This window comes from Microcaecilia unicolor, chromosome 2, assembly GCF_901765095.1.
Source record: "Microcaecilia unicolor chromosome 2, aMicUni1.1, whole genome shotgun sequence".
NCBI lineage: Eukaryota > Metazoa > Chordata > Amphibia > Gymnophiona > Siphonopidae > Microcaecilia > Microcaecilia unicolor.
The window spans coordinates 2,703,425-2,725,357 of record NC_044032.1 but is presented as its reverse complement, the minus strand read 5'-3'; the positions used below and the strand labels follow the sequence as shown (position 1 = coordinate 2,725,357).

General features: G+C 42.6%; 1 protein-coding gene across 1 annotated transcript in view; it reads left to right on the top strand.

Moving 5' to 3' along the window:
• The first annotated feature begins 3,438 nt into the window (after window positions 1-3,438).
• Window positions 3,439-21,933, top strand: part of LOC115461766 — a 568,733-nt gene continuing 550,238 nt past the window's right edge. The window contains exons 1-3 of the mRNA XM_030191811.1: window positions 3,439-3,493; window positions 4,236-4,334; window positions 21,383-21,475. Of these exons, the coding sequence (XP_030047671.1) occupies window positions 3,439-3,493; window positions 4,236-4,334; window positions 21,383-21,475 (247 nt within the window). The remainder of the gene's footprint in view (window positions 3,494-4,235; window positions 4,335-21,382; window positions 21,476-21,933) is intronic.

Genomic DNA, 21,933 nt, shown 5'->3' with positions numbered 1-21,933 from the left:
TGAATTCCTAAATATTTAATTTGGTCTGGACACCACCTGATAGGAGTAGATGATACTTTAGATCTAAGGCATAATACATTTAGGAGCATTAATTCCATTTTTGTCCAATTAACAGTATATCCTGAGATATTACCAAAAGAGTTCAGAACTTTAAACGGAGAAGGGACAGAGGTTTCAGGGTTAGAAATATCTCAAAGTACATTCCCGGCATATGGTGATAATTTCACCATCTACCTTGTATATCTTAATAATAAGTAGGGGTTCTAAAGCTAAAATGAATAATAAAGGGGAAAGAGGGCAACCTTGTTGGGTACCTCTGAATAGACGAAAGGAAGGTATTAGAGTTGAGTTAATACACAATGTAGCTGTTGGAGAGGTAGACAATACTGACATCATATTAATGAACTTTGCTAGGTCTCTTGTCATGTTATCCACACCATCGGGGGGGGGGGGGGGGGGGGGGGGTCTACCCTGTTGCAGAATTTGATATCATCTACAAAGAGGCACACTTTCCCAGACAGCTCTTTTTAAATGTGGACTAACTTTACCTGCATCAGCTACAGTAATTGTAAGACTCCAGCTATCATGTACATTTTTTTAAATTTAGTGGACTTGAAATGCACTTTGTAGTCTATACTAGAATAGCAATTATTATGTGTGGAGTGTAATCTTATTAACAATTTTGCATGAAAAATGCTGATTTATATGAGTGAATGGGGTCTTTTAAAAATGGGTCATGCTAATAATTACGGGACAGAATTTGGATACAGCATAAGCAGAGTTGCCATTTTCATGCATATTATATTAACTAAGTCTCAATGGCTTCACGTTACTGTAGAAATCTTCGCTATCACACGCCACAATCTTCTACAGTGTAAAGAACTAAGGGGGTCTTTTAGTAAAGTGTACTAGTGTTTTTAGCTGGATATATCCTGATGTTACAAAGCAAACCCAACAGAAAAGGAAACTTTTTTTTTTTAGCAATGAAGACAAGGACATTGGAAGTAGGGGGGGTTCCTTTTTTCTAGTATACCCATGTAAATGCATTGGGTATGACAAAATATGTGATTTATTCACCAGATTAGCTAAAGTCATTTCTAGATATGAGACAACTGAAATAACATCTTTATCTTTAACGGGAGGAATGTAGCTTGCTCTTGTTTAATTTTTTTTTTTTTAATTTATGTATTTATTAATATTATCCAATATTTTACAAGACAATCCTCTTGTTCAGGAAAAGTATCTAATAATCTACAAATTATGTAAAAAAATAATAATACAAACAGGAAAAAAAAGTGAAGCTTAAGCTTCACATTAACAGGAAAACTATACTCAAGTCCATACATGTGATCCAAGATTTCAGGAAAATACTGGAGACAAATTATTTAAGGATTTGTCAAAAAAAAAAGAAATTATACAAATTCTGTTAAGTAGAGCAAACACATATAATTAACGCTTATCCATTTTCACTGAGGTTATGAGTGAAGATACATGAGACGGCTCTGTAAATACATATTTTTTCTCCTTAAACCTTATTATACACTTGCAGGGGTATCTTAAAAAGAAGGTACCCCCCAAGTGTAAAACTTCAGGCCTAAGGAGCAGGAATTATTTCCTTCGTCGTTGTTTAATTTAATAAGTATATGTATGTAAAGTTCTCTATTCATTTCACACACCACCCCCCCTCAATTTTGTGGTCTGAGAAAGCGAAATGTTGTTTCCTAATAATGTTTATGTAATTTTCAATTAGTAATTTTGTGGCTGTATTTCACTAACAAGATTATACTTGTTAATAATCTGAAATAAAAAAATAATATATATAGAAAAAATGGAATTACCGCCCGGGGCATGTTGTAGCCAGGCATTGTTCCAAATTGACGTGCGTTAGACGCGTGTAGGAACCTACACACCTTAGTAAAAAGGCCCCTAAGCTCTTCCCTTGTGCACGACTATTGAATAACTATGCACTCACTGCCTTGCACCTTGTGTATTATTAGGCATGACCTCATTTTATAACACCCTGTAAATGCAGAAAATGCAGCTGTTGCTTTTAAAAATGTCTTTCATAGAAAATGACGGCAGATAAAGACCTGAATGGTCCATCCAGTCTGCCCAACAAGACAAACTCATTTTACATGGTATGGCATATGTATACCTGAGTATGATTTGTCCTTGCCATTCTCAGGGCACAGACTGTAGAAGTCTGTCCAGCATTGTTCTTGTACTAACCGTTCTGAAGCTATCGTTGAAGCACCTTAAAATTTACACTCAAGCCCATCCATATCTATTCAGTCATGATCAGGGCGTAGACCGTAGAAGTCTGCCCAACACTGTTCTTGTACTAAAAGTTCTGAAGATTCTGGAATCCTAAAGAGTTACAAGATTCCGGAATCCCGATTAGTAGCAACATTCCATGTAGAACCCCAAAGAGTATCATAGTAAATGACAGCAGATAAATACCTGTATGGTCCATCCAGTCTGCCCAACAAGATAAACTCATTTTACATGGTATGTGATACTTTATATGTATACCCGAGTTTGATTTGTCCTTGCCTTTCTCAGGGCACAGACCATAAAAGTCTGCCTACTGTTCTTGTACTAAGTTCTGAAGCTAACATTGAAGCCCCTTAAAATTTACACTCCAGCCCATCCCTATCTATTCAGTCACGATCAGGGCATAGACCATAGAAGTCTGCCCAGCTCCCATTTTGTTTCCCAATTATCGGCGTCACCACCAAATCTCCGCTAAGATTCCGCGGAACCATTCCTTCTAAACAGGATTCCTTTGTGTTTATTGCACGCATGTTTGAATTCCGATACCATTTTCATCTCCACCACCTCCCGCGGGAGGGCATTCCAAGCATCCACCACCATCTCTGTGAAAAAATACTTCTTGACATTAGTCCTGAGTCTGTCCCCCTTCAACCTCAATTCATGTCCTCTAGTTCTACCACCTTCTCGTCTCTGAAAAGGGTTAATTTGTGGATTAATACCTTTCAAATATTTGAACGTCTGTATCATATCACCCCTGTTTCTCCTTTCCTCCAAGGTATACATGTTCCGGTCAGCAAGTCTCTCCTCATACGGTTTGCAACACAAATCCCATACCATTTTCGTAGGTGTTCTTTGCATCGCTTCCAGTCTTTTTACATCTTTAGCCAGATACGGCCTCCAAAACTGAACACAATACTCCAAGTGGGGCTTCACCAACGACTTGTAGAGGGGCATCAACACCTCCTTTTTCTGCTAGTTATGCCCCTCTCTCATTTATTTAATTTATTTAATTTCCCCCTAAATATTTTTTTTGTGAGCATATGAAATTATAGTTCAGTGAATGTAGAGTTTTTCATTTTGAGTGTTATTTATTTATTTATTTATTGTATTTGTGGCCCACATTTTCTCACCTAATGGTAGGTTCAATGAGGCTTACGTGGAACAATGGGGCAGTTACAAGGTGTTGAGTGCAGAAAACAGTTCAATAGAGACAGCGAGAGTTTGTACAGCTCTCTCGCAGAGGTATTGAGCCAGGTTAAGACCTCAGGAGAATCGCAGTGGTTTTCATTTGTTTTACATATGCCTTTACAAACCGGGTATAACATACTTGCCTGTTCAGAAGCCAGCTCTGTGGGTGCTCAGAACCCTAAATATTGACCGAGCCCGGATATTCATTGCAGGGTCATTTCTGGCCATTGAATAGTCTGTTTATTTTTGACCGTGTCAATATTCAGCGCTGGTCGGTTAAGTTTAAACCGGCCAAAGATAGGCCTGTTATTTTGTCAGCCCAATTTGGCTGCCAAACTAAGCTGGTGATGCGCTGAATATTCACAGATAGCCAGTTATATCACGTGATATAGCCAGTTATTCGCTAAGTGCTGACCGGGGATATTCAGCAGGAGATAACTATCTCCCACTCAATATTGGCAGATAGCCGACTAAGCACTATTTAACCAGCCAGGAGCTGTTTCTAGTTGGTTAAATAACGCTGAATATTGGGTAGTACGTGTCTTACTAGACTAGACACCCTGTTATAAACTTACCTTCTGCATGTCCATCACTGGTAAATCTAACCAGTGATGGACATGCAATCACTGGTTAGATTTACTACTACTACTATTTATCATTTCTATAGCGCTACTAGACATATGCAGCGCTGTACACTTGAAGATTTCAGGGTTTCATTAAGGCATAAGAAAATTGGCAACAATTAATTCTTTTTATCTCTCTTCTGTCTTTAGCGAACAGATGCGAATCGTTCTTCCAGAACTACACCGAGGTTTTCCTTTTGGTCCTGTGTCTTCTGCTAATGATTCTGTCATTAATCTTAAGAGTTCTCTGTAAGTATGATGCAGTTTTCTTTCTTCTATGTTACAAGAACTAACTCCACTGGTTTGAGGATGATAGCCAGACTACTACTACTACTATTTAGCATTTCTATAGCGCTACGAAGCGTACGCAGTGCTGCACAAACACAGAAGAAAGAGCTTACAATCTAATAGACAAAAAATAAAGTAAGCAAATCAAATCAATTAATGTGAGTGGTTACAAGTGGTTACGGAATGAGCTGTCTTGGAAAATCAGTCAATGATCGCCCATATAGTGGTAAATCCCTCAGAGACAGGAAGATCCGTCACAAAGTCCATGGCAATAAGGACCCACAAGACCTCCGGTATAGGGAGAGGTTAACATTGCTTTTGATTTGTAACCACTTGTAACCACTCGCCTCCACCTGCCCTCCTCTCTTCCTTCCCGTTCACATTAATTGATTTGATTTGCTTACTTTATTTATTTTTTGTCTATTAGATTGTAAGCTCTTAGAGCAGGGACTGTCTTTCTTCTATGTTTGTGCAGCGCTGCGTACGCCTTGTAGCGCTATAGAAATGCTAAATAGTAGTAGTAGTAGTAGTAGTAGGTTGAAGTAACTTTCACAGGTGCAAATGGGAAGGCTTTTGACAGGCAAAGATGAGTTAGGAGGTCACAAAGTCACGCACATCTTTTTTTATCTGCGGCCACCAGTCTATTTGGGATATGTGTTCCAGTGTGCAGCGAACTTCAGGATGTCTGGAGTGCCTGGAATCATGACCCCCCTATCAGTACTTATCAATTCTGGTCGCCGCATCTCAAGAAAGATATAGTAGAATTGGAAAAGGTGCAGTGGAGGGCGACTAAAATGATAGCGGGGATGGGACTACTTCCCTATGAAGAAAGACTAAGGAGGCTAGGGCTTTTCAGTTTGGAGAACAGACGGCTGAGGGGAGACATGATAGAGGTATATAAAATAATGAGTGGAGTGGAACAGGTGGATACTAGGACTAGGGGGCATGCGATGAAACTACAGTGTAGTAAATTAAAAACAAATCGGAGAAACTTTTTCTTCACCCAACGTATAATTAAACTCTGGAATTCGTTTCCGGAGAAAGTGGTGAAGGCGGTTAGCTTGGCAGAGTTTAAAAACGGGTTGGACGGTTTCCTAAAGGACAAGTCCATAAACCGCTACTAAATGGACTTGGAAAAATCCACAATTCCAGGAATAACATGTATAGAATGTTTGTACGTTTGGGAAGCTTGCCAGGTGCCCTTGGCCTGGATTGGCCGCTGTCGTGGACAGGATGCTGGGCTCGATGGACCCTTGGTCTTTTCCCAGTATGGCATTACTTATGTACTTATGTACTTCATCCTGAAATCATCGAGTACTACAGCCTGGCCCAAGGGTACCCGATGATTCTTTATTGAACTCAGCAACTGTAAATCAAGGTGAACCCTACACAGCTGTGTTTCAGCATACAAATACGCCTGCATCAGGGGTTATATCTCTACCAACAAAAATTAAAAAAAACTATGGGCCCCTTTTACTAAGCCACGTAGGCGCCTATTCATGTGCCCAACGCACGCCAAATTGGAGTTACTGCCCAGTTACCATGTGGCGCTAATTTCAATTTTGATGCGCGTCTGCTACGCATGTCTGAAAAATTTTTATTTTCTGGTGTGCGTAGCGGATGCGCTCCAAGTGGCATCTGACGTGCATAGGTCATTACCACCCAAATTCTTTACCGCTAGGTCTATGGCTGTTGGTAAGGTCTCAGACCCAAAATGGACATGCGACAATTTCAATTTTGCTGCACGTCCATTTACAGGGGGGAAAAAAAGAGGCCTTTTTTCAGGTGCGCTGAAAAATGATTCTGCACGTGCCCAAAACCTGCGCCTACACTACCGCAGGCCATTTTTCAGCGCGCCTTTGTAAAAGGACTCCTATGTGAATGAACAATGGTGGTGGAAATGAAGATAATATCTGACAACTACATGTTGAAACATCAGAGACATGTAAGCGGACAGCATAACTATGTTGTCTGAACAGCGCTTGTAAAAAAAAGGCCCTTTAAAAGATTTTGGCCAAAAATGGACTATTTTATTATTTTCTACCATGCGGCGCTAACCGGGCAGTAATTGGCAGTGTACACACGCTGACGATTACCGCCTGGTTAATGCGTGAGACCTTACCGCTGTGTGAATGGGCGGTGGTAAGGTCTGAGGCCCAAAATGGACACATGCCAATTTTTATTTTGCCACACATCCATTTCCGTTTCCCGGGGCATGTGGTAATTGGGCACTAGTTCCAAATTGACGCAAATTGAGAAAGGCAGACAATTTACAACTGCACCACGAAGCTGGGTATTGTGTGGCAAAACCTTTGATAAAGAAAAGAGCCAGCCTGTGGGCTCAGGCAGTGGCCTAGTGGTTAGAGTGGTGGACTTTGGTCCTGGGGAACTGGGTTCAATTCCCACTGCAGGCACAGGCAGCTCCTTGTGACCCTGGGCAAGTCACTTAACCCTCCATTGCCCCATGTAAGCCGCATTGAGCCTGCCATGAGTGGGAAAGTGCGGGATACAAATGTAACAAAAATAAAATAGATACTATTGGAGACTCTACATGGAATGTTAATGTTGCTATTCCACTCCACTAGCAACATTCCATGGCTGTGCAGGCTTCTGTTTCTGTGAGAATCTCAAATAGTAGCAACAGTGGAGGAGTGGCCTAGTGGTTAGGGTGGTGGACTTTGGTCCTGAGGAACTGAGTTTGATTCCCACTTCAGGCACAGGCAGCTCCTTGTGACTCTGGGCAAGTCACTTAACCCTCCATTGCCCCAGGTACAAATAAGTACCTGTATATAATATGTAAGCTGCATTGAGCCTGCTATGAGTGGGGAAGTGCAGGGTACAAATGTAAGAAAAAAAGAAAAATAGTAGCAACATTCCATGTAGAAGCCTATCCTCGTGCGTCCGCACAGGCTTCTGTTTCTGGGAGCCTGACGTCCTGCACATTGAGTGGCCTAGTGGTTAGAGTGGTGGACAACCCCAACTTCCTCTTGCTCAAAGAACAGGTTGTCTTGAGTTTTAAGACGGCTATCAGAAAATAGGACGAGATGTTGTTGGTTTTACTTTAATATGAATCTTTGTCCATGAAATTCTCACTGTGACTATTTCTCTCTTTTTAATTGTGTCTTAAAACTTGAAGCTAAATGATGATTCTTTCTATATGAGTAAAAATGATGGGCTCGAAATTCAGAGGATTTATACTTCTTAACTTTGAGAGTTAAGAAGTATAAATCCTCTGGAGTGGAGTGGAGGAGTGGCCTAGTGGTTAGGGTGGTGGACTTTGGTCCTGGGGAACTGAGGAACTGAGTTGGATTCCCACTTCAGGCACAGGCAGTTCCTTGTGACTCTGGGCAAGTCACTTAACCCTCCATTGCCCCATGTAAGCCACATTGAGCCTGCCATGAGTGGGAAAGCGCAGGGTACAAATGTAAGAAAAATAAAATAGATACTATTGGAGATTCTACATGGAATGTTGCTACTATTGGAGATTCTACATGGAATGTTAATGTTGCTATTCCACTCCACTAGCAACATTCCATGGCTGTGCAGGCTTCGGTTTCTGTGAGAATCTCAAATAGTAGCAACAGTGGAGGAGTGACCTAGTGGTTAGGGTGGTGGACTCTGGTCCTGAGAGGAACTGAGTTCAATTCCCACTTCAGGCACAGGCAGCTTCTTGTGACTCTTGGCAAGTCACTTAACCCTCCATTGCCCCAGGTACAAATAAGTACCTGTATATAATATGTAAGCCTCATTGAGCCTGCTATGAGTGGGGAAGTGCAGGGTACAAATGTAATAAAAAATAAATTAGGAATTGGTACCAATCTCATCTGAAATTTTTGCTGGTCTGTAGGAGCTTTGGAGAATTGTAATACTACATTAATGTTTTTGCCTATTTTGGCTTCAGTACTCAGTAAAATTGATTTTGTTTTGTAACAACAACCGTAGAGGCCAATTTACTAAGCCGCGTCTATGTACACCCAATGCACGCCAAAATGGAGTTACCACCCGGCTACCGCGTGGCTCTTGTGGTAATTTCATTTTTGGCGCGCATCTGATATGCGTGTCTGAAAAATAATTTGTATTTTCCGGCACGCATCTGCTACGTGCGCAGCTCATAACCGCCCAGTTACCGCATAAGACTTTACCGCTAGGTCTATGGCTGGCTGTAAGGTCTCAGACCCAAAATGGACGCGCGCCAATTTGGGTTTTGCCACACATTCATTTTTGGAAAAATTTTAAAAGGCATTTTTTTTTTTGCAGGCGTGCTGAAAAATAGATCTGTGCGCGCTCAAAATACGCGCCTACACTATCGCAGGCCATTTTTCAGTGCACCTTAGTAAAAGGACCCCTGCAGCATACGCACGGCCTCTGGAACTGGAGCCAGTTTGCCCTGGTCTGCAGTACTTGAAGGTAGCCCCTTCCCAGAGGCGTAGCCAGACACCCAATTTTGGGTGGGCCTGGGCCCAAGTTGGGTGAGCAGAAGAACCTCCCCCCCTCCCACTGGTGATTTGGTCTCTCCTTCTCTCGCCTGCATGCCATAAGGTCTCTCAAACATCCCCCCTCTCCCGTATACCTTTTAAATAGCAGATTTTCACCAGCAGCAACTAATATACACTGCTCGTGTTGGCCCCACACCCTTCCCTCTGATGCAACTACCTGTTTCTGCCTAGGCAGAAATACATCAGAGGAAGGCTGTGGGGCCAGTGCGAGCAGTATGTATGTCACTGCTCACTGCAGGCGAAGATCTGCTACTTACAAGGTATGCAGGAAGGACACTTGTTTTCGGCTGGTCGGGCTTGGGGATCCCTGCCAGCCACATCATAGGTGTGCTGCTACTGGGTGGGCCTGAACCCAAAGTGGGTGGGCCTGGGCCCACCCAAGCCCAACCTTGGCTACGCCACTGCCCCTTCCTATCCCTGAGACAAGGGACTTGCAAGTATCAAGATCAATAGAGGAGACGAAGAAAGGTCCAGAGTGGAATGAAAAAGTTCTGTGGCCACTGCTTGATCATTTCAAAAGAAAGGTAGCTGGAGATGCAGCTCAGCTCTTGAGCTCTCCTGCAGTTTATTTATAACTCTCTCATTTCCGCTTTGCATACATTAATTTTCCATTCTTTGTAATTGTTACATTTCAGAAAACATTTTAGTAGGGCCCATGCTTCTGATGAAAATATTGATTTGAGACCACTGAGCTCTTATTATTCTTGTGAGGGGGGTGGGGTAGGGGAGGGTATCTCCTTCTTTCTTCTTGTGAACCCTTCTTTTGCACTGCAGGGAACATTTTTGGATGCTGCATTATGAAGATATAAATTAACATAATTATTCTACATTTAATGAAAATCTGTCTGTGTTGTGTGTGTCTGACCAAGCCGTATTCGGAAGTTCTAAGTTCAACTGTAGGAATCTGTAGCCGTCTGCCTTGTGCTGTTGTTTTCTCAATAGCTGTGTTGGGGTTGAAATCCTGGTGTAACGATTACAGTGCTGCCTTTTCACGGGTAGGGTTGGTGCTATGTGAGCTCTGGCAGTTAATACTGTTATGGCGCATTTGCTCTACGTGTGAAGGGCTCTGCATTACTCCATAGTGTTCCAAGCAGCGGAGGGAAGCTGCGTTGTTTTTAATGATATTAAATATTCAAGGGTGGAGGCTAGAGATCTGCACAGAGTAAATATTTTCAGTTCATGGGGACTTTTTTCTTCCTTTTGTGAGGTTTTTTGTTGTTGTTGTTCTTTTCACACATTCATGTTTAGACACATTTGTAAAAAAAAAAAAAAAATGCATTGTTTTATAAGTTATAATGTGTTAAATCAATTTTGCATGACCTATATTGGTAATGAATGCACATTGTACATCCTTAGCAGGGGCTGTCTGCCTGGGAGTGGAAAGGGTGCAGATGCAGCATTGGCAGGAGCTTCAGTATGAAGGACACAATGTTTGCATTTAAGTCTCCCATCCCCCACACTGGATCTACCTAAACCCAGCTGACAGAAGGAGAGTGTATTTGCCAAGAGCTTTGGATTTCAACAATTTAGGGGCAAAGCCCCATCTCCAATTAATTTTGCTGCCACTTCCAACTGCTTGAAGTCGGTTGGATGATGCACAATTGTTATTTGTGTGGTTTTTTTTAATTATTACTTTTATCAAATTTAAACAAATATTACACAAGTAAGATCTTGCTAGAGAAAAACAGACTTTCACATAAGAAATAAGAAAATACAATGTAAAAGAAAAACAAAGAAGCAAGACAAATAGTTTCTCTTCATGGGAGTTAAATCAGCCCACAATTACGGGGAGACCCAACCTTCCCTTTATAGGAAAAAAGTTAAATAAGAAATAGGCTACTCGGCAACTTAATTAACGTCTATCTGGTACATACACTGGTAACCTCTCAATCCAGCTTTTCGGGGGTTCAGCTACATCAGCAGATCCCACAACGGGGACCAAAGATGGAATATCAGAGACTTACGCTTCCAGAGATTTAGCACTCGCAAATGACGCAAGATGGACCACCCTGAAATGTAACCAAACATTTACATGAAAATCTTGATACATATAAGCGGTGAGTCAAAGCAATAAAAATTGCAACCACCTCTTTTGTGGATCTTTGGTCACATCTGGGCATATTTGGACCTTTGAGTTCATAAACATTGTATCTTAGCCCTGAAATATAATTTAAAAAGCCAGTCTCCGTCTGGTTCTAGGACACAAGTTATCAGAAATACATAGTAACATAGTAGATGACGGCAGAAAAAGACCTGCATGGTCCATCCAGTCTGCCCAAGATAAACTCATATCTTGAATTTGTACCTGTCTTTTTCAGGGCACAGACCGCATAAGTCTGCCCAGCAGTATTTCCCGCCTCCCAACCACCAGTCCCGTCTCCCATCACCGGCTCTGGCACAGACCGTATAAGTCTGCCCTCCCCTATCCTAGCCTCCCAACAACCAACCCCTCTTCCCCCCACCTGCTCCGCCACGCAATTTCAGCTAAGCTTCTGAGGATCCATTCCTGCTGCACAGGATTCCTTTATGCATATCCCACGCATATTTGAATTCAGTTACCGTTTTCATCTCCACCACCTCCCGCGGGAGGGCATTCCAAGCATCCACCACCCTCTCCGTGAAAAAATACTTCCTGACATCTTTTTTGAGTCTGCCCCCCTTCAATCTCATTTCATGTCCTCTCGTTCTACCGCCTTCCCATCTCCGGAAAAGATTTTTTTGCGGATTAATACCTTTCAAGTATTTGAACGTCTGTATCATATCACCCCTGTTCCTCCTTTCCTCCAGGGTATACATGTTCAGGTCAGCAAGTCTTTGGTCATACGTCTTGGAACGCAAATGCCATACCATTCTCGTAGCTTTTCTTTGCACCGCTTCCATTTTTTTAACATCCTTCACAAGGTACGGCCTCCAAAACTGAACACAATACTCCAGGTGGGGCCTCACCAACAACTTGTACAGGGGCATCAACACTTCCTTTCTTCTGCTGATCACACCTCTCTCTATACAGCCTAGCAACCTTCTCGCTACGGCCACCGCCCTGTCACACTGTTTCGTCGCCTTCAGATCCTCGGATACTATCACCCCAAGATCCCTCTCCCCCTCAGTACCTATCAGACTCTCCCCGCCTAACACATACGTCTCTCATGGGTTTCTACTCCCTAAATGCATCACTTTGCATTTCTTCGCATTGAATTTTAATTGCCAAACCTCAGACCATTCTTCTAGCTTCCTCAGATCCCTTTTCATGCTTTCCACTCCCTCCCGGGCGTCCACTCTGTTGCAAATCTTAGTATCATCCGCAAATAGGCAAACTTTACCTTCTAACCCTTCGGCAATGTCACTCACAAATATATTGAACAGAATCGGCCCCAGCACCGATCCCTGAGGCACTCCGCTACTCACCTTTCCCTCCTCCGAGCGAACTCCATTTACCACCACCCTCTGTCGTCTGTCCGTCAACCAGTTCCTAATCCAGTTCACCACTTCGGGACCTATCTTCAGCCCATTTAGTTTATTTAAGAGCCTCCTGTGAGGAACCGTGTCAAAAGCTTTGCTAAAATCTAAGTAGATTACGTCTATAGCACGTCTATGATTCAATTCTCCAGTTACCCAATCAAAGAATTCAATGAGATTCGTTTGGCACGATTTCCCTCTGGTAAAACCATGTTGTCTCGAATCTTGCAACTTGTTGGCTTCTAGGAAATTCACTGTCCTTTCCTTCAGCATGGCTTCCATTACTTTTCCAACAACCGAAGTGAGGCTTACCGGCCTGTAGTTTCCAGCTTCTTCCCTATAACCACTTTTGTGAAGAGGGACCACCTCCGCCGTTCTCCAGTCCCTCGGAACCTCTCCCGTCTCCAAGGATTTATTAAACAAATCTTTAAGAGGACCCGCCAGGACCTCTCTGAGCTCCCTCAATATTCTGGGGTGGATCCCGTCCGGTCCCATGGCTTTGTCCACCTTTAGCTTTCCAAGTTGTTGATACACACTCTCTTCCGTGAACGGTGCTATATCCATTCCATTCTCAGATGTACTTTTGCCAGTCCCTTGCGGTCCTTCTCCAGGGTTTTCTTCAGTGAAAACCGAACAAAAGTATCTATTTAGTAAATTGGCTTTTTCTTCATCATTATCTACATAGCGGTTCGCTGTATCTTTTAGTCTCACAATTCCCTTTATAGTCTTTCTCTTTTCACTAATATATCTGAAGAAATTTTTGTCGCCCCTCCTTACATTTCTAGCCATTTGTTCTTCCGCTTGCGCCTTCGCCAGACGTACCTCTCTCTTGGCTTCTTTCAGTTTCATCCGGTATTCCTCCCCGTGTTCCTCCTCTTGAGATTTTCTATATTTCTGGAACGCTAATTCTTTAGCCTTTATTTTCTCAGCCACTTGCTTGGAGAACCATATCGGTTTCCTTTTCCTCTTGCTTTTATTTACTCTCCTTACATAAAAGAAATATATAAAATAAACATATATAGAAATAATTGATTCAGATTCAGACCTTTGTGAAAAGCCAGTCAGTTCCAAACTATTCATATTTATTTATTTATTTGTTTGTTTGTTTGTAGCATTTGTATCCCACATTTTCCCACCTATTTGCAGGCTCAGTGTGGCTTATATTGTTCCGTAAGTGGTGATTAGGAGAAATACATAGTTAAGATGGAGATGACAGAATGGATTAGATATTCAGGTGAAGAAAGTTCATAAGATACATAATTGAGGTTTTCCTTATTCTTTTCGCACCTATTAATACCTTACTTGTCTTCTCATGCTGTACAGCAGGGGTGGGCAACCTGTGGCCCACCATTGAATTTTCTGCAGACCATGGGAAGTATACACAGGAAACAGCCCACACAAGCCCATGAACCAGAGTTGTGTTCACTGATGACACTGAACTGGGCCCTCATTTTTGTTTTTTTTAGCTTGAAGAGGTCATGTGCTCTAACCAATTGCGCTATTGATTCTGTAGTAACTATAAGAATTGAGGTGCGCTGAAAAATGGGCTGCGGTAGTGGAGGTACGTGTTTTGGGCGCATGCAGGTCCATTTTTCAGCGCACCTGTAAAAAAAAGGCCTTTTAAAATTTTTGCCAAAAATGGACGTGCGGCAAAATAAAAATTGGCAGGGGTCCATTTTGGGTCTGATACCTTACCGCCAGCCATTGGCTTAGCAGTAAGGTCTCACACGGTAACCATGCAGTAGTCATCTATTCACGTAGAATGACCATTACTGCCCGGTTTCTGCATCAAAAATGAAATTATTTCAAGGGCCATGTGTTAGCCGGGTGATAACTCCAAATTCATGTGTGTTGGGTGCACATAGGTGTTTACACGACTTAGTAAGAGGGCCCGAAAATTTCTATACATTTACCGGCAGTTCCAGGAGTGGAGGAGTGGCCTAGTGGTTAGTGCAGTGGACTTTGATCTTGGGGAACCGAGTTTGATTCCCACTGCAGCTCCTTGTGACTCTGGGCAAGTCACTTAACCCTCCATTGCCCCTGGTACAAAATAAGTACCTGAATATATATAAACCACTTTGAATGTAGTTGCAAAAACCTCAGAAAGGCAGTATATCAAGTCCCATTTCCATTTCCCCCTTTCCCTTATGACATCACAATATCAGAAGTGAGCCAAGTATCGGGCAATCAAGCCATTGTGACATCACTGATGAGGTTGGCTCTTATTGGTGGAATGAGTGGAGGAGTAGCCTAGTGGTTAGTGCAGTGGACTTTGATCCTGGGGAACCGAGTTTGATTCCCACTGCAGCTCCTTGTGACTCTGGCCAAGTCACTTAACCCTTCATTGCCCCTGGTACAAAATAAGTACCTGAATATATGTAAACCATAACAACACTCTGTAAGCCACATTGAGCCTGCAAAAAGGTGGGATAATGTGGGGTACAAATGCAATAAATAAATAAACCGCTTTGAATGTAGTTGCAAAAACCTCAGAAAGGCGGTATGTCAAGTCCCATTTCCCTTTCCCATTTTCCCTTATGACATCACAATATCAGAAGTGAGCCAAGTATCGGGCAATCAAGCCATTGTGACATCACTGATGAGGTTGGCTCTTATTGGTGGAATGAGTGGAGGAGTAGCCTAGTGGTTAGTGCAGTGGACTTTGATCCTGGGGAACTGAGTTTGATTCCCACTTAACCCTCCATTGCCCCTGGTACAAAATAAGTACCTGAATATACTATGTAAACTGCTTTGAATGTAGTTGCATTAACCTCAGAAAGGCGGTATGTCAAGTTCCATTTCCCTTTCCCCCTTTCCCTTATGACATCACAATATCAGAAGTGAGTCAAGTATCGGGCAATCAAGCCATTGTGACATCACTGATGTGGTTGGCTCTTATTGGTGGAATGAGTGGAGGAGTAGCCTAGTGGTTACTGCAGTGGACTTTGATCCTGGGGAACCGAGTTTGATTCCCACTGCAGCTCCTTGTGACTATGGGCAAATAAGTACCTGAATATACTATGTAAACCGCTTTGAATGTAGTTGCAAAAACCACAGAAAGGCCGTATATCAAGTCCCATTTCAATTTCCCTTAATCTCTAATCAACTATTATTATTAGCATTTGTATAGTGCTACCAGACGCACGCAACGCTGAACACCTGACACCAAGAAATAGTCCCTGCTCAAAGAGCTTACAATCTAAATAATACAGACAGACAAAACAGTTACAGGTGAGGGAAGTACTACCCAGGAATGCACAAACTCGCCCCCTCCTGATACAGACATAGGGGACAGTTTTAACCCAATAACAAAGAAAGGCCTTGACAAACAATTAGCTGCTCCCTCAACCCCTGCCCATCAAAGATAGGGCAGCAGGCAAGTACAGGCCTCATAGAAGGTGCCACAAAAATTGTGAACACATCTCTTTCTAATGGACAGCTACCAACAGCATTAAAAATAGCAATGGTGTGTCCTTTGCTAAAGAAGAACAATCTTGACCAGGACAGACATGAAAGTTACCGGCCTGTATCCAACATCCCATCTCTAGGAAAACTTATAAAACAAACTGATCAACTCGATTGGCTAGAAGAAAGAAACTGGCTAGAGCCATGTCAATCTGGATTCAGACCCTGATATGGAACAGAAAAAGTCCTTGTACATTAGTACAGCCACAATGGGACAGACCAAAGGTCTATCAAGCCCAGCATCCTGTTTCCAACAGTGGCCAATCCAGGTCACAAATACCTGGCAAGATCCAGAAAAAGTTCAATATATTTTATGCTGCTTATCCAGAAATAAGCAGTGGATTTTCCCCAAGTCATTTTAATAATGCGCCTTCAGATAGGTTGTTTGTGTTGTACAACTATTTCCAGATGGTTGAAGGAGGCGGTTTCCTCTGCATATTTGATCAAGGGACGTAGAGTGCCTGACCAGCATGGTCCATAGATATGTTGGTAAGAAGAACTTCAGGTGATAGTGTTGAGATCGAGGTGTAGGCTGAACCTCTTGTGGCTGCCTGTGCTAAGTCGAGAAAGCCGGCTGCAGAAGAAGTTGAAAGCAGCTCTTCAACCGTCCGCTCCAGCTCCCCAGATGATGGATCCAGCAACCAGGCGGCGCAGTACCAAAAGGTCCAATGGCTCAGCTGCAGCGATCAACGGAGGACAAACATGCCTGAAACCAACGGGCGGCAGGCGGAGTGTCCGTAGTTGCAGCCAAAGTGGCTCGAAGACTAGAAGAGGACACCAGAGGCAGACGGCAGCAGCAACCGGAGGGTGTCATCGCTCAGCCAAACAGCTGATTGCACGCAATGAGGGCAGGACACAGGATACCAACGGGCCCGGCAGCAACATCGCAAAGGAAGGGGGACCACAGGATCTGGAACCGGCAAGGCAAGCAAAGATTTCCAGTCACGGACGGCACGAAACGGCCCGAGCGGCGGCCGCTATTGGCCGGTACAGAGAAACGGCATGAACTGGCCGGAACAAGCAGCTGGACGCAGCCTAGCAGGCACCCCACGGCTCCCCGGACCAAGGGAGGTGTAGGATCAGCGATGCTGAGCCGATCCACGACTAAAGACCGGCGGTTAGCCCGGGGGCCCCAGGAGCTAACGGTTCCCCGTCCCGCTATGCGGCAGCCATCTTGGTCTATGGACTTTTCCTTTAGGAAGTCGTCCAAACCTTTTTTAACCCTCACTAAACTAACCAACTTTACCACATTTTCTGGCAATGAATTCCAGAGTTTAATTACACATTGAGTGAAGAAAACTTTTCTCTGATTCGTTTTAAATTTACTACTTTGTAGCTTCATTGCGTGCCCCTAGTCCTAGTATTTTTGGAAAGAGTAAACAAACGATTCACGTCTACCCGTTCCTCTCCACCCATTATTTTATAGACCTCTATCATATCTCCCCTCAGCCATCTTGTATCCCTACTAGATGATCTTCACAGAAACCGAGACAGAGGATTTGCCTCGGTGTTAGAATTGCTAGATTTCTCAGCAGCTTTTGACACTATGGATCTTGATATCATGCTAGCACAATGGACAGAAACAGGTATCAATGGAACAGTACTTGCTTGGTTCAGATCCTATCTATCAGACAACAGTCCATACTGTTGGCAGCACATCATCGCTACTATGGGCATTGACCTGTGGGGTACCACAAGGATCGATAATGTCACCTAATCTGTTCAATATCTACCTCAAGCAACTAGCTGAGCTGATTCGGTCATGGGACACCCAGTTTTACATCTACGCAGATGATGTGTAGCTACTGATACCCATTTAACCTACAGCCCTGAATAAACTGATTACCTGTCTAACATCAATTCAGGAATGGGCTAAAAACAACAAAATTTGCCTGAACCCAAGTAAAACTGAGCTTCTCTGGGTCCCTAACACAAGTGGATACACACCTGACATCAAAATCTCTTATGGGAAATATGAACTTCCTCTCAAATCACAAGTCAGGAACCTTGGAATAGATAGATTCAACATTTTACTCTGATCCCCCAAATTCAAGCAACCTTCTATCACTTGTGACAACTCTGCTGCATGCTACAACATGGACTTTTCCCCAAGGACAAAGGAAATATACTACTGACACCTATACCCAAAGACTTAAAGAAAAAACTAAATGACACATCCAACTACCGACCAGTCGCATCCATTCCCCTGATAGTTAAACTAATAGAAAGCATGGTAACCAAACAACTCACTAACTACCTAAACAAATTCACAATACTACATGAATCACAATCAGGATTTCGATCCAACCATAGCACTGAAACAGTGCTAACCACTCTCGTTACCAAATTTAAACAACTAATTGCAACTGGAAACAACGTGCTATTTCTACAATTCGATATGTCCAGCGCGTTCGACATGGTCAGCCACCAAATACTCTCGAACATCCTAGACTACTTTGGGATTGGAGGAAACGTACTAAGATGGTTTAAAGGCTTCTTAACTGCAAGAACTTATCAAGTGATCTCAAACTCAAAAACATCAACACCATGGAAACCAGAATGTGGAGTACAACAAGGATCACCACTCTCACCAACCCTTTTTAACTTAATGATGACACCTTTAGCCAAATCACTATCCAACCAAGGACTCAACCCGTACATCTATGCAGATGATGTCACGATATACATCCCATTCAAACAAGACATAACCAAAATCACAAATGAAATCACACACAGCCTCCAAATAATGAACTCATGGGCAGACGCATTTCAACTAAAGCTAAACGCTGAAAAAACACAATTAGGCATATTTTCAAAGCACTTTGGGAGGCTAAGTTCCATAGGCTTCTATGGAACTTTGGGAGGCTAAGTGCTTTGAAAATGAGCTTGCATGTCTCATCCTGTCCTCACAATATAACACAAACAAACCCAATACCATAAATACCACGGACTACACTCTTCCGATATCAGACAGCCTGAAAATTCTGGGAGTCACAATTGACCGAAATCTCACATTCGAAGATCATGCGAAAAATACAGCAAAGAAAATGTTCTTCTCAATGTGGAAACTTAAAAGAATCAAACCTTTCTTCCCAAGGGAAGTATTCCACAGCCTGGTACAATCAATGGTGCTAAGTCATCTAGACTACTGCAATGCCATTTATGCCGAATGTAAAGAACAAATCATTAAGAAGCTTCAAACTGCTCAGAACACAGCAGCCAGACTCATATTTGGAAAAGCGAAATATGAAAGCGCCAGGCCCCTAAGAGAAAACCTACACTGGTTCCCACTAAAAGAAAGAATTGTGTTCAAAGTCTGTACCCTGGTCCACAAAATTATTCACGGAGAAGCTCCAGCCTATATGTCAGACCTAATAGACCTGCCTATTACAGTAGGAATGCAAAAAGATCATCACGCACATTCCTCAATCTCCATTATCCTAATTGTAAAGGGCTAAAGTACAAATCCACATACGCGACCAGTTTCTCATACATCTGCACGCAGTTATGGAACGCACTACCGAAGGCCATAAAAACAACACAAGACCTACCCATCTTCCGAAGGCTACTGAAAACAGATCTTTTCAAGAAGGCTTACCACAAACATCCATCTTAGATACTAAATAATAACACTATACACGATCTATACAAAACTGATCTCTTATCACATGGAAGACTAACCTCCCTGATATTAACAATCAAGCAATACCACCCTAAACCTTAAACTGAATAAGATCTATTTACAATGACCTAATGTATGTTACAATCCAACCTATTGTTCAGGAACCTCATACAATACCATTATCTATTCTTCTTTACCTTATATGTATGTACACGATGTATATATATATACCATGATCTGCTTCATATATGTTATGCTCCATGTATGTTCACCTTGTATGTGTGCACCTTAACGTAATACCATATGTAACTCTGTTACCCCGAAATGGCATTCGCCATTACGGCAAATGTAAACCACATTGAGCCTGCAAATAGGTGGGAAAATATGGGATACAAATGCTACAAATAATAATCATAATAATAATAATAATAATTTTGCAGCTCTAAGAATATTGGCAATCTTAAGAATATTCTCCAGCCCGACACAAATTTGTGTTTTGCCGCAAGGGCGTCATCAGGAGCTGTCAGCCAAGTAATAAGCAATCAATATTTAGAGTGAGACACAGCTGAAGGATCTCCAAATCGTCTTTTCCTTTGTCCAGTCAGCAAGAACGTCAACACATGCGTTCTTAGCGCTGCAAAATACGATACAAACTGAGGATGTACTAAAATTACTATGAATAATTGACTGACCGAAGAGTTATTTAATGAAGTTCCATGTGTGACGACTGGACTTTCTCAACGGGCTGAATGAATGGTCTTGTTGCCAGTATATGGTGACTACACTTAGAAAACCAAGTGAAAATTTATCATGGACGAACTCTTCAGGTTTTAAGAGTTATCTAATATATGTATTATATGGGGGTAATATTGGGTGTGCTTTCTATATAATAAAATCTCAATTGGTATATTGTTAATTTTGTACTTATGGTTCGTATTTGTATTTTAGCTTTCTTTTTGTATAACATTTATAGAACAGCATCAGGTGCTCATCTACCACTTACACAATGTGGGAGTACTCCTACCTTTGTAAGAGCTACCCGATTGCACTTGAATTCGATATAAATGCAAGTGTAATCAGTGCAATCAGTGCATAACATTTGGCACCATTGTTATAGGATCATGATGTAACTGATACGACTGTTGAAATGAGTATCTTTGTTATTTTCTTCAGTATGGAAGTTTTGTCTCTTTCGTCCTATCATATAATGGATTTCCAAGTTTTAAACTACATCTCAAGAAAGATATAGTGGAATTGGAAAAGGTGCAGCGTAGGGCGACTAAAATGATAGCGGGGATGGGACGACTTCCCTATGAAGAAAGACTAAGGAGGCTAGGGCTTTTCAGCTTAGAGAAGAGACGGCTGAGGGGAGACATGATAGAGGTATATAAAATAATGAGTGGAGTGGAACAGGTGGATGTGAAGCGTCTGTTCACGCTTTCCAAAAATACTAGGACTAGGGGGCATGCGATGAAACTACAGTGTAGTAAATTTAAAACAAATCGGAGAAAACCTTTCTTCACCCAACGCGTATTTACACTCTGGAATTCGTTGCCGGAGAACGTGGTGAAGGCGGTTAGCTTGGCAGAGTTTAAAAAGGGGTTAGACGGTTTCCTAAAGGACAAGTCCATAAACCGCTACTAAATGGCCTTGGGAAAAATCCACAATTCCAGGAATAACATGTATAGAATGTTTGTACATTTGGGAAGCTTGCCAGGTGCCCTTGGCCTGGATTGGCCGCTGTCGTGGACAGGATGCTGGGCTCGATGAACCCTTGGTCTTTTCCCAGTGTGGCATTACTTATGTACTTATGAATGTCATTGTATAATTTTGACTTCTAAACCATTCTGGCTTGCTATGCAATAAGTGACAGCATAGTACACGAATGATAAACTATGGTTTAACATACAGGCTATTAGTGAACAAAACAAATTCTAATTCTAATTCTTCTCTCTCTGTAATCTCTTTAGCACTGCAATTTACACCTCCTCCCTGGTTCTTAGTTTTCCTGCTGATCCTCTTTCTTCTTCTACTCGGTGTGCCAATAACCCTGGGAGTTTTCGGTAAGTACATATGGTTCACACAGAGGGGCATAATCAAACGGGGACAACCACCTCTAAGAGCGCCCATCTTTAACAATGTCCCGGCAAAGGGGCAGGGCAACCTGTATAATCGAAAAAAGCTGGGCGTCCATCTTTCGTTTCAATAATACGGTCGGGGACGCCCATAGGTCGTTTTTGAGATGGTCGTCCTCGGTTTTTGGCGATAATGGAAACCAATGATGACCATCTCAAAAATGACCAAATCCAAGCCATTTGGTCGTGGGAGGAGCCAGCATTTGTAGTGAACTAGTCCCCCATCACATGCTAGGACACCAACCAGGCACCCTAGGGGGCACTGCAGTGGACTTCACAAATTGCTCCCAGGTGCACTGCTCCCTTACCTTGGGTGCTCAGACCCTCAAACCCCCCCAACCCCACCCCAAAACCCACTCCCCACAACTGTACACCACTACCACAGC